The 12,511-nt window shown below is 41.9% G+C and overlaps 1 protein-coding gene across 1 annotated transcript in view; it reads left to right on the plus strand.

Annotated features, from left to right (window-relative positions):
• The window catches only part of LTK (leukocyte receptor tyrosine kinase), an 86,682-nt gene that overhangs the window by 41,248 nt on the left and 32,923 nt on the right, over nucleotides 1–12,511 (plus strand). The window contains exons 12-17 of the mRNA XM_063118458.1: nucleotides 732–909; nucleotides 1,741–1,891; nucleotides 5,668–5,799; nucleotides 8,130–8,286; nucleotides 10,899–11,081; nucleotides 12,127–12,225. Of these exons, the coding sequence (XP_062974528.1) occupies nucleotides 732–909; nucleotides 1,741–1,891; nucleotides 5,668–5,799; nucleotides 8,130–8,286; nucleotides 10,899–11,081; nucleotides 12,127–12,225 (900 nt within the window). The remainder of the gene's footprint in view (nucleotides 1–731; nucleotides 910–1,740; nucleotides 1,892–5,667; nucleotides 5,800–8,129; nucleotides 8,287–10,898; nucleotides 11,082–12,126; nucleotides 12,226–12,511) is intronic.

A 12,511-nucleotide genomic window follows, 5' to 3' on the forward strand; every position in this document is an offset into this window, starting at 1 on the left:
GGCCCTCAAGCTGAAACAGTCCAACACCCTTGCGTTAACAGAAAAGAGATGTTGGACAATAGTAGTACCATATACTTCAAAGATACTTACCCTCAAGCAACCCATGATGGGTTTTCTTTCTGAACAAAATATGTTTTCCCAAAGGAAATGCAGATTCAAGAACAATTCTGAGGTATGTTGTAGACAAAAGATAGGATTCTTGAAACATGAATTCTGCCGTAGCAGGTGACTTCGTACCCAGCTCTTCAAGAAAATGTCTCTTTGGCCCTCAATATGAGAATCCTTATCAATCAGAATCTGAGATCTGTCTGCCGAAGTGAATAGACAAGCTCATAATTATACTTCTTTAGACTTCAATTGACTTTCAGCTCAATTCTCTGATGGACCAAACTCTCCGGTTTTGATTTCAGTTGCAACGAGGCTGTAACACAATGAAAATCTACATGGCACGTGGTTTAAAAAAAACTTGGCAGGTAGCCGATGGTGTTGGTGTAAGTCACCTTGTTACAAATAACAGTTTCCATTGCTGGCCAAGGAATGGAATTTGCAGTCAAGCTTGTCTGTTCATGAGCCTCCTGGTGTAGCCAATGAGGAACTGGGAGGATGACTGTTGTGAAAATGATGGATTTCCTTGCTATCATGGGCAGCTTGTGAGAATGCGGCAATAGCCTGGGGAATATACAGAAGCTTGGCACGTCAAGTCACAACTCTGGATGTTTTCCTGCTCCTAGGGGAAGGGCGTGGCATTTCTTGGTGGTTTTCATCCTGTGGGGCCAGTGGGCCTCGAGGGCCAACGCAAGCACAGTGTGATAGCGCCTATCGCAACACCAGCGTTTCAGTGACCGTGGAAAAAGAGGGACGGCTACGAGGGGTGCAAGTATGGAAAGTGCCAGCATCAAACCGGTATACGTGAGTATTGTTGTAGTGTGGCAATAATAGCGATCCTTAGCCTTCATGCCGTCATTTTTAGGTCAGGGATAGAGAACTTGTGGTCCTCCAGATGTAGTGGACTGTTACCTCCCATCAGCCTCAGCCAGCATGACCAATGGTCAGGATCATAGGAGTTGTAGTCCAACAATATCCGGAGCAACACAGGTTCCGCACCCCTGTTTTTAAGTGTATTTTTGTGTTGCTGATTTCATTGCTGGCTTTGCTGTGTTCTCACTGTTTTATTGTGCTCTTAATAATTGATTAGTTTTATGTGTTTTATTGGTCTACGTCGCCTGTCAGATATCCCCGTACTGTTATCCCCATATTGAAGATGGGGTGAAGGGTGAGGATACTGACAGCTTCTGTACACATACAAAAAATCCTGAGCCTTACTGTAGCTTTCCTCCTCACAGTAATCCCACCATTGTGAGCGCACCTTGAAGCACAACCACGTGATTTGTTCCCTTCCGAAGAAGGCCCCATTGTGGTTTAATGAGACAGCACCCGCTTTTGCCTGATATTACCACGTTATCTGTGATTTTTTTCAAATGTGTAATTTCCAGGGGATAATGTGGGAGATGTCCTGGCTCCTAACAAGGTTGTGTTATAGACCCTCAAACCTCCGTGTGTGGCCAATCACAAGCTTGCTAGAAATTGCTTGTTTAGAGAAGTTATGATAGTACCTAGCTGTAGTCAATTTGAAGGCTTTGAATCGTTGGTGTGGCTATGAGGAGTTCACAGCTGGAGCTCCTTTGGGACCTGACTGTGGTGCTGTAGCGTTCCTTCCTAATTGCTGCTGCTCTTTTTCAGGATTTCAGCATACGGAGCAGCTGGCGGAAAAGGAGCCAAGAACCACAACATGCGATCCCATGGCGTCTTTATTTCTGCTAACTTCCAACTTGAGAAAGATGAGCTCCTCTACATCTTGGTGGGGCAACAAGGGGAAGACGCCTGCCCAGGGGTGAGGAACACAAGACTTGCCACACTAAGCACAATAGCTCCTGACAAACTGTCAAATTGTAGCATTAGGTGGATTTAGGGTTAACATCCTTGCAGAAAGCAGCTTTCCCAGTGACGGTGGTGCCTAAACAGGAAGTGGGACAGGAAGTGCCTCCCCGGAGAGGCACTCCCTAGCATGGAGGTTCAGCACTAGCTTTGCTGGGTTCCCACCAAGTGCCTCCTGTGCAGAATATTTTAGCCACTTTGGAGTAGCAATAGAAATCTTTTCCTTTGGATCGCAGGTGTCAAAAGTGCCGATTCTTCCATCTCAACAGGCTATTAAGTCATATCTACACTACAAACCCTCGTTGCTATTACATATGACGGCAACCACTATGGCTTCCCCCAATGAACCATTGGAATTGTAGCTGCGTGAAGTGCTGTGGATTCTCTTTAGAGACTCCTACACGCACACACGTTGTTGTATCACTTCTGAGTATTTGGTGTAGATATGCCCTCGGGTTCATTTCCATCTACCTTGGACTAGGAGCTGTTGCACTGGGAGACTTGGAGGAGCCAGCAAGTCATCCCAAAAGAAGGAATTGCAAGAGCAATGTTATACATGCAGCATAATCAAGTAAAGCTTTTCCCAGGCTGTAACACAGGGGTGGGGGAGCTCTTTTAGCCCGAGGGTGGAACTCTATTTCGGAGAGGCTCTCAGGTGGATGCATTCTAATGGTGGGGGGGGGGGGGCAAAGGCAAAAAGGGGTGAGCCCAAAATACTAGCTTGTTTTAGCTTAAGGCTCCTGTTGCCAGTAACTTAGGCCTTAGAAGAGGAATTTCAACCTTTTAGGATAAAGTGGGGGGGACTGCACAAGAACCAGGGAACCATCCAATGATCAGTGATTGGAGGAAGGAGTGGGCAGAGGAAGGGAGGCCTTCTGAGAAACCCCAGAGGGCCAGATTGAGACCCCAGGCCTGAGGCAGCCTACTTTCAGACTGCAGGTGGGGGACCGCTTGCTTGGATATCCGCCCGAAATAAGACCTTGCACATGCATACATAGCATTTCAGGGGGGAAGGTTCAGCCAAGCTTTCTGCCTGTCATGCTGTGTTTTTCGATGTGTAGGGAGGGAAGAGATGGTTTTGCATGGGGAAGACCTACCACCTGCCTGAAGTGGTACAACCCATGAAGAACTTTATCACTTGATTCTGCTGAATGCATAAATTGGTTCTAGGAGATGTTAAAATAACAACAAACCTGTGGAAAAACGGCAAAAAGAAAAATAGCCACAGCAAGTCTATTTTAAAATATTGACTCTGGAATCCAAAATTGACTTGTCTGCTTTGTTCCTTCTTTTATATATGCTTTAATGAAGCTACCACATACTGTCCTTCATGTAAACCATATTGCTCTCTAGGTTGGACTTAATTGCATCTTCTGCCAAGGAATTGTAGGTCTTTACTGTTACTTACACATTAGCATTGAAATGTTGCCATCAGGATCAAATCCCCATTGTGTTCAAAGGAAAGTTTGCTCCTTTCTCATTTGCCTTAATGGAGCAATCCTACTTAGTGAAGAGCTGTGATCTGAACATTAGCCTTCATGCAAAACATCTTTCTCCCCAAACTGGATTTTGCTGACCTCACTGTTATTTAAACAGGAATGTCAACTCCTCATTGTGTTTGGCTTTGTAGAAAGGGAAAATAAAATTACTTCCTGTCTACAAAGAACATAGAGTCTAGTGATCATATCCAGATCCCATAAATTATTATCACATAAACTTAATAGAGGTCTTTTCAGTATTCTAACAAGCATTTGGATGTTCTTTACAAAGAGATACTAAAAATACTAAACAACAGAACATGGTTAGAGTCACAACTAAACCTAAATTTAGGAAACAATTTATTACTATAATGTACTTTGTGGTACTGTGACATTGCATCAAAAGTTCACTCATGGGCTCATTAAAGAAGTAACCAGACCAGTTTGCCAATTCTGTGTCATTTGTGCCCTGCTAAATGTGATGTTTAAAGGAGAAATTAACAAGGACATGTGGTAGATATGTGCAGAGGTATCTTCTATATTTCTCTTCCCTTTTCTTTAAGGAGCCCCTGTGTACGGTTGCATGTCCTCAACAGCAAGCGTGTGCATAATTTCCCCCCACCTCCCTTTCCAGTTATACTTCATCAGCCCATCAGTGATAAACCCAGATGAAATTTTTGCAGTGCCACTGTACCTTAATTTAAGCAGCAGCAAACATCCACTTTTAGGACTAGCTGGCAGCCTTCTGTGGCCCATAGTCTGCTGTGGACTACCAGATGCCAGTCCCTACTTTCAGGGCTCATCACCATCCAGGCCACAGAGATTTGCAATCTCTTTCCTCCCAGTACCAAATGTGATGAAATGGTGTCAGAACCTGAGCCTAATGTTTGTTTGTTTGTTTGTTTAAGATATTTTTACCCTCCCTTTCCAAGGCTCATGGAGATGAACAAAATACAAAGATAAAATGATACAAACAAACAAATACAAGAGAATTAAACCATTGCAACAATAGCATAAGCCGGAACTTCATACCTCATTAGGGAAGACATCCCAGAGCTACAGTGACTGTGAATTCGCTCCATGGAACAGATATTCTTAGCTTAGAAGGTATTTGGAGGAGAGCTCATAAAGGTACTTGGAGGAAAGCTCAGTCCATGCAGGGAAGCTTTTGTGGTGGCCATATAAGGAGAGGTGGTCTCAAAGCTACGTGGATCCCAGACCATGAACAGCTTTAAAAGTAAAGACTAGTCCCTTGAATTCATCCTGAAAGTAAAATGGCAACCTGTTATTATTATTATTATTTATTTATTTATATAGCACCATCAATGTCACCTTTCAATTTCCATTAGGGCAGCCTTGTTTTGAATCAGTCATAGCTTCTTGGCTATCTTCACCAGCAGCCTCATGGAAACTTAAACACTGCCATTCCTTCCATTTTCTGTCCAAAGCTTTGAAATATTTGGCCACTAATGGTTCAGTTTCTACAACCCTCCTTCTACACATGAGAACAACAAGTAAAAGAAACTAGACATCAAGCGTCATCACACAGGGAAAAATCACAATTACTTACCGTCGCTTCTCTGCCCACACATTTGTCCCTCATTACTTCCTCTTTTGAAAGAGGAAGTAAACAATATGCCAGTGGCCCATTCAGTGGGCTGTTTTGATCGTTCTGCTTCTCCTGCACACAGCAAGAGATAAAGGCACCTTCCATCTTTATTTTAAATCAGACTTCCTGGGGTGTTTTTTTTGTGGTGCAAAGAAAGCAAGAAGGGGCAGGAGGCGCACGGGAGGCAGACGACGTCATGAGAGAAACCCGTGAAAATCCGTGAGTGCCCAGTAACGATCGTGCAATAAAACACTCATCTGATTGAGCTCAAAATTAGACATCATTCAACCCAAATCGTTCACCATATTGATGGGTCCTGACCGTGTTTATTTCTAAAACAATTGTGTCTGGTGTGTTTTGGGGAAACGTTCTGCATTCAAAACGTGTAGAAAAAAGGGAAGTATTAAAAGTGCCCTTTTCATCAAACAGCTATTAAATTTTGTTTTTATTTTTAATCTCACATTTAAAATAAATTATCACTATCTTTCTTCAGGATTCTCAGAAAGGCAACTTCACAGAAGTCTTGCAGTATGTAAATGTATTAATCAACTTCATCCCTGGTTTCAAGAAGAAAAATCTCTTTATCAATGACCTACCATTCCCGCTTCACCAGTTTTGAGCTACTGCTTTTATTTCCCCTTTCAGAGTAACTCTCAGACGAAGCAGATCTGCCTGGGGGAATCATCAGAAATTGAAGAAGAATACAAGAAAGAAAAGGGACTAACTGAATGGGCTGGAGGAGGGGGTGGAGGTGGAGGAGCCACTTACATCTTTAGAGTAAGTTTTCGTGTTTCTTTCTAACTTCGTCCCCAAAAGCATCAAAGTAGTAGTATTTGAGTAAAGGCCAACGGAAACACTGCAGCACCCATGTGGAGATAGGGTTTTTGTTTCTTTTTAAAATCATGCTGGTTTACCACAAACAATTCGGCCTGTTTTCTCAAGAGTCATAACACCGGAGGCCACCAGGAATGTTCAGCACTGATGTGGAGATTCTCCACGTCATCAGCCCAAACCACATGGCAAGCAGCTTGCACCGAAGCTCCAAGTTGGAACCACGTAGATGTTTTTTAGGGCCAGAAGGTGGCCTCTGAGTATTTTTATGACAACTAATTTTGTTTTTCTGCAGCCTGCAGTTTTTAACCAAGGCAGTGGGGAGGGCAGGAATACATTCCGTTCGCATTTTGATGCAAACTTTCCTCCCTGGACCTGCAGATCTTTGTCCACTCTGTCTGGTTCAAAAAGTGAAGGGGTGTGTGTGTGTGTGTGTGTGTTGTGGTGACAGTGGTGTGTATGTTTGTGTGGAGGCAAAGTAGCTAGAGCAACTTTGCAATGTTGTGAAAGGTACTTCTTCTTCTTATTATTATTATTATTTATTTATATAGCACCATCAATGTACATGGTGCTGTACAGATTACACAGTAAATAGCAAGACCCTGCCGCATAGGCTTACAATCTAATAAAGTTGTAGTAAACAATAAGGAGGGAAAGAGAATGCAAACAGGCACAGGGAAGTGTAAACAGGCATCGGGTGGGGTGAAGCTAACAGTATAGAGTCAGAACAAACTCAATATTTGAAGGCTATAGGGAAAAGAAATTTTTTTAGCTGAGTTTTAAAAGCTGTGATTGAGTTAGTAGTTCTCAAGTGTTCTGGAAGAGCGTTCCAGACGTAAGGGGCAGCAGAAGAAAAAGGACGAAGCCGAGTAAGGGAAGTGGAGGTCCTTGGGCAGGCGAGAAGCATGGCATCAGAGGAGCGGAGAGCACGAGCGGGGCAATAGTGTGAGATGAGAGAGGAGAGATAGGCAGGAGCTAGACCGTGAAAAGCTTTGAAGGTCAACAGGAGAAGTTTATATTGGATTCTGGAGTGAATTGGAAGCCAATGAAGAGATTTCAGAAGTGTTTCTTATGTTCTTACAAGTACATGAGACTGATACATGAAATTTGCAGTCATACAATTCTCTCTGGAGTGTATAAAGCAGAAGCTGGGCCCTAAAACTGTGGCAGATACCAAACTGAACACACTTTTCCTTAGGGGCAGCCCTGTGGTCCCACAAAACGAAACAAAACACTGGGCAGGCTTTGAATACAGAAATGGTAGAAAGAGCAACTATCCAGTTACAAATACTTTGTGACCAATGTGAAGTTATGAGAAAGAAACAAAGCAATGTTTAGTGCAGAATAATAATAATAATAATAATAATAATAATAATAATAATAATATATTTCTTACCCACCTCTCCAACCAGATCAAGGCGGGGAACAACAATGAATATAAAACACATTAAAAACTGAATAAAGACATAGAATACATGATTAAAACATCCATTTGCTTCAGCCATTTTCCATTGCATGTACCTGGGTTAACAAAGTTATTTGCCTAACTCTGGATGTCTTAGAGTTTTTCCAGGAAAATTATTACCAGTTTCTTATAGGGAATCCAGATTTCTTTTCTCAAGGTTGGGCTTCTGTTGCAGGGATATCAAATTTTACCAGCACTCACAACACTTTTGTGCTGTCCTTTGAAGATGATGCATGCATGCCTTCCAGCACTGAGCTGGAGTTCCCAGGATTCCCTTGGGATAGGAAAATGTCTAATAAATCAGTTTAACTCTGTGGAGTAGCTATGCCCCAAAGAAAATGGCTCGTTATTATTGTTTTATGAACCAAAAACTGTAAAATCCTAAGTAATGAAATTTCACATGATTTTATTTATTTATTTATTCATTATATTATTTATTTATGTATTTACTGCATTTCTATACCACCCAATAGCTGAAGCTCTCCGGGCAGTTCACAAAAATATACTATATCATATATAGACCTTCCAGATCTTGTTGGACTCCAACTCCCATCAGCTCCAGTCAGCATGGCTAGTGGTCAAGGGTGATGGGAGTTGTGGTCCAACAACATCTGAAGGGTCACAGATTCCACAGCATGATTGCAGCTATCTATTGGTGCTGGACTCACATGCAACATTGCTCAAGCCTTACTGCATTGCATTTCATAGATTTTCCAGGCATTCCTATCTGAGTTTTCTTTTTTTAAAATTGGAGTCTGACTTTGGACCTGCTGTGTTTCCCCCCACCCTGTTTCCTTAATGCATTGAACAGCAGAAGGATGGAGCTTTTGAACCTTTGCTTGTTGCGGCAGGAGGTGGAGGGAAGGCTTACTTGAAAAATCAGGATGGCTCCCTGGATGATGTGTTCCTGGAACAGTATGTGAACAGCACAGCAGTACCTGGTGTCAGTGGGAGAACTGGGGCAGCAGGTGAGGATCCGTAGGTGATCATATGCAGTAGATTTAGCAGCTGAACAAACAACATTTGCAGATTTTAGAAACTAGTCTCTGAAACTATGTATATTTTGGATTGCTGTAAGTTTTGGGGAGGGGGTGGACAATTTAGCAGTTTGCAAAAATGCCCCCCATATTTCAATACAGAGAGCAAGGGAAATCCATGGAGCCTTTGGGCATGGCAGGGGGATAGTTGTGCAGTAATTAGGGAACTGGGTCAGATTTAAACAATGAGATCATATTTCACAATGGGGGAAAATGCTTCATCGGCGGGATATGATCCATCGCTACAAATGTGTTCAATGGCAAGGCAAACCACGGTGGATTTCAAATGTATGGACAGCAACATTGAGTCTGTGCTTACAGAGGCAATGCTCAGAATTCTCAGTTCTAAAGCATTTGTGAGGTGGGGGAGAAAAACTACAGGCTATTCTTTCTCAGAAGAATTCTTTCTACAGAAGGTCCCTAGAATTTGTGTTCGTCACATGGAAATTTCGGTAATGGCGTTTCATTACTTTTGCCAGTGTATGCTGAGAAATGCCTAGAGAATGTATTTATGAGTTTAATAAATTCAAAAATAAATAACTAACAAACAGTAGTGATACTTCTGTTTCCAGAAGATGCACCCATAATTCCAGGAAGTCATGCAAAGATTTCTTTTTAAATAACTGAATTTTGAACCTCTCCCCAAAGAAATCCAAATCAAGCTTATCATTTTATCACAACTTGTGCTGTCCTGCAAACTGTGGAATGCCCTCCTGAAGGAGATCCGACTCGCACCTGCTTTGTCATTTATTTTTTTGGCAACAGGCAACTTTTGTGAAAGGCCTTTGTTTAATTTTTAATGATATGTTTACAAGTAGTATTTTTCCTATGTTTTAGCTGCTCACGGTGACATACAAAATAAAAACAAATAAACAAATGATAAAACACATTTTTAAAAAGAATTCTTAAACTTTTAAAAACAGCATAATTAATTCAAAATTATTATGTATGTCACCCTGAGAGCTTCATTTTGTGGGCAACGCATAAATTGAAATAATAATAAAAATAACAACAACAACAACAACATGTCAACAAACATGTAGACAGGGATGATCCGGTGGACATTATTTACTTGGACTTCCAAAAGGCTTTTGATAAAGTCCCTCACGAAAGACTCCTGAACAAACTTAGTAATCATGGAGTAAGAGGAGAGGTCTTCTTATGGATCAGTAACTGGTTAGAGAACAGAAAGCAGAGAGTAGGAATAAATGGTCAATTCTCCCGATTGAGGGAAGTAAATAGTGGGGTCCCGCAGGGATTAGTATTGGGACCAACTCTTTTCAACTTGTTCATAAATGAACTGAAATTAGGAGTGAGCAGTGAAGTGGCCAAATTTGCTGACGGCACCAAATTATTTAAGGTTGTTAAAACACAAAGGGATTGTGAAGAAGTCCAAAGGGATCTCTCCAAGCTGGGAGAGTGGGCATCCAAATGGCAGATGCAGTTCAATGTAAGCAAGTGTAAGGTGATGCACGTTTGGGCAGAAAACCCCAACTTCAAGTATAACCTGATGGGATCTGAGTTGGTTGAGACAGAACAAGAAAAAAATCTTGGGGTTGTGGTGGACAGCTCGATGAAAATGTCAACTCAGTGTGCGGCTGCTGTAAAGAAGGGAAACTCCATGTTAGGCATTATAAGAAAAGGAATTGAGAATAAAACTGCTGGTATCATGCTCCCTTTATACAAATCTATGGTGAGACTACACATAGAATACTGTGTACAGTTCTGGTCACCACACCTAAAAAGGATATTATAGAGCTGGAAAAAGTGCAGAAAAGGGCAACTAAAATTATTAAGGGGCTGGAGCATCTCCCTTATGAGGGAAAGTTACAACTGCTGGGATTGTTTAGCTTGGAAAAAAGGAAGCTAAGGGGAGACATGATAGAGGTGTACAAAATTATGCATGGTATGAAGAATGTGGATAGGGAGACATTTTTCTCCCTCTCTCAAAATACTAGAACCCAGGGTCATCCCATGGAGTTGATTGGTGGGAGATTCAGGACAAATAAAAGGAAGTACTTCTTCACACAGCGCATAGTTAAATTATGGAATTCACTACTACAAGATGTAGTGAGGGCCACCAATTTGGATGGGTTTACAAGGGGGTTGGTTAAATTCCTGGAGGCGAAGGCTATTAATGGCTACTATGTGCTGTCTCCAGTATCTGAGGAAGTAAGTCTGTGTGCACCAGTTGCTGGAGAACATGGGTGGGAGGGTGTTGTTGCACCATGTCCTGCTTTGTTGGTCCCTGGTCGATGGCTGATTGGCCACTGTGTGAACAGAGTGCTTGACTAGATGGACTTTTGGTCTAATCCAGCATAGCACTTCTTATGTTCTTAGTATTATCAGAATATAGAAGCAAAAAATTGGGAAACTGATATTTATTTATTCTTAAAAGTATTTGCAGGTGCTTTTTTGTCCTCCAGAACTGTCAAAATGATGGACAATTTCAATTTGTTACATTTATGAAAGAATTAACCTAAATACCTCTGCCTGTGAAAGCCATGATCTCTCTCTTTCCCCTTATGTTCATTTTTTTACAGGTGGAGGTGGTGGTTGGGGAGACACTGCCCAGTTTCCTTGGGCTGGGAAATCACTTCTAGAGGGTGGAGAAGGTGGTGAGGCCTGCCACCAAGCGATAGAGAAACTTCACTGGGACACCTCAGGTGGCTTTGGTGGTGGAGGAGGAGCTTGTACATCTGGCGGAGGAGGTGGAGGCTATAAGGGTATGTTAGGCAAAACTTTGATTTCGCACTATGTCAGGCTCAACTTTCATTTTATTTCATTCAATGTTTAGTGTGCTGGCCCAAATCCAGGGCAATCGATGAAGGAGGGAAATGAATGATGTATTGACAAGGCATGATGCGGATACTCATTTAATCCTACTGTATAAACTGGCGTCTCCATTGTGTTGGCGTGCCCACAGGCACCTCTTTTGGTACCCAACATACCCCTCCTGAATCTAATTTTATTTTAGATTTAAAAAAAAATATAATTGGAAGGTTGCCCTCCCAATTAAAGTAAATAAAATAAAGTGCTGCCCTCCAGCACTATCTTTATTTGGGTTTAAAAGAGTAATTTTGTGTTTTGTGGTTTGGATCCCACCTCTGCCAAGTATTTAGGTTCTTGGGCAAGTTACTTTTCTCTTAGCCTCACCAGTTTGCCTTTTGGGAAATGGGTCTTTTGTGACTGGCCACACCCACCATGGCAGCCATTTTATCAATGAGCAAACCTCCCCTATGGTATCCATTTTGTGAGAATGCCCACACACTCGTTCAAAATTCCCAATGTGCCCACTGACCCAAAACAGTTGGGCACCACTGTAATCTTAGCCGTCAGCAAACAATGTTAACCTTTTCCGTTTCTGATAAACAGGCAAAACAGTATTTGGATAGTGTTCAATCATTTGAGAAAGTTAAAACCATGGGTGTTGCAATGAATCTGAATAAAAAAATCAATCATTTTTAGCTTCCCACCTTTGCCATGGGAATAGGGACTGTGAGATTAGAATGGAGAATATAGCACTATTTTAAGGGCTCTGTTGAACTATAGTGATACATCTGTCTCTAGCAGAATGAAGAAGAGCAATGCCTCAGCAGCACTAAAGGGCCCAGCATGGAAAGGACCAGTAACTTGATCTCACTACAAAAAACATGTCTTAATTCCAGTTCTTAAAAGACTTGAGATAAATGTGCAGTCCAGACAACCGATTGATCCTCCATCGTATCCCTTAGGAACATTTGAAAGAGTGACCCTTTCTTCTTCATCTAGGTGGCCATGCCTCTGAAATGGATGACCTCACAGCTGATGGGCGTCATGGTGTTTCCTTTGTGAATTTAGTGGGGGAGGTCTTCTTGAATCCCCTGGCAGGTAAGAGAGATACTTACTCTCTCAGCAATGGAAACTGAATGAATTATACGTAGCAATCCATTCTGGGATAGAGGTATAATAATCTGATACCTGAACACTTATCAATGACTAATTCATTCAGTCTGCCAATTTATTTATTTATTTATTACATTTCTATACCGCCCAATAGCCGAAGCTCTCTGGGCGGTTCACAATTGAGACTGCATCTGTGCTGCAGACCTCGTAACTACAACATTTGACCAAATCTTTAGGTTTTTCTATTTCTACCCCCATCCCCTGCATTTTG

This window comes from Elgaria multicarinata, chromosome 2, assembly GCF_023053635.1.
Source record: "Elgaria multicarinata webbii isolate HBS135686 ecotype San Diego chromosome 2, rElgMul1.1.pri, whole genome shotgun sequence".
NCBI classification, from domain to species: domain Eukaryota; kingdom Metazoa; phylum Chordata; class Lepidosauria; order Squamata; family Anguidae; genus Elgaria; species Elgaria multicarinata.